Source organism: Myotis brandtii, unplaced genomic scaffold, assembly GCF_000412655.1.
Source record: "Myotis brandtii unplaced genomic scaffold, ASM41265v1 scaffold535, whole genome shotgun sequence".
Lineage (NCBI taxonomy): Eukaryota > Metazoa > Chordata > Mammalia > Chiroptera > Vespertilionidae > Myotis > Myotis brandtii.
The window spans coordinates 2,598,187-2,598,463 of NW_005369964.1; the positions used below are offsets into that span (position 1 = coordinate 2,598,187).

General features: G+C 66.8%; 1 protein-coding gene across 1 annotated transcript in view; it reads right to left on the minus strand.

The window, feature by feature from the left end:
• Positions 1-275, minus strand: part of YY1 (YY1 transcription factor) — a gene marked incomplete at its 5' end in the record, with an annotated part of 30,062 nt that extends 29,787 nt beyond the window's left edge. Inside the window, one exon of the mRNA XM_005877893.2 lies at positions 8-275. Coding sequence (XP_005877955.1) covers positions 8-275 — 268 coding nt within the window. The remainder of the gene's footprint in view (positions 1-7) is intronic.
• Between the last annotated feature and the right edge of the window lie 2 nt (positions 276-277).

Below are 277 nucleotides of genomic sequence, written 5' to 3' on the forward strand. Positions count from 1 at the left end.
TCGAAGCCGTCCTCGGCGCGCAGCCCGTCGGAGTCGTCGCCGCCCACCACCTCCTCGCGCGTCTGCACCAGGATCACCTCCTGGTGGTGATGCACCTGGGTCGGGTCGTCGGTGACCAGAGGCTGCAGAGCGATCATGGGGACATCGTCGTCGTCCTCCTCTTCCTCGCCCACCACGGTAGTCTCGATGGTCTCCACCGGGATAGTCTCCACCTCGATCTCGTGCAGCTCCACGATCTCGGCCGGCATCTCCGAGCCGTCCGCGGCGATGTAGAGGG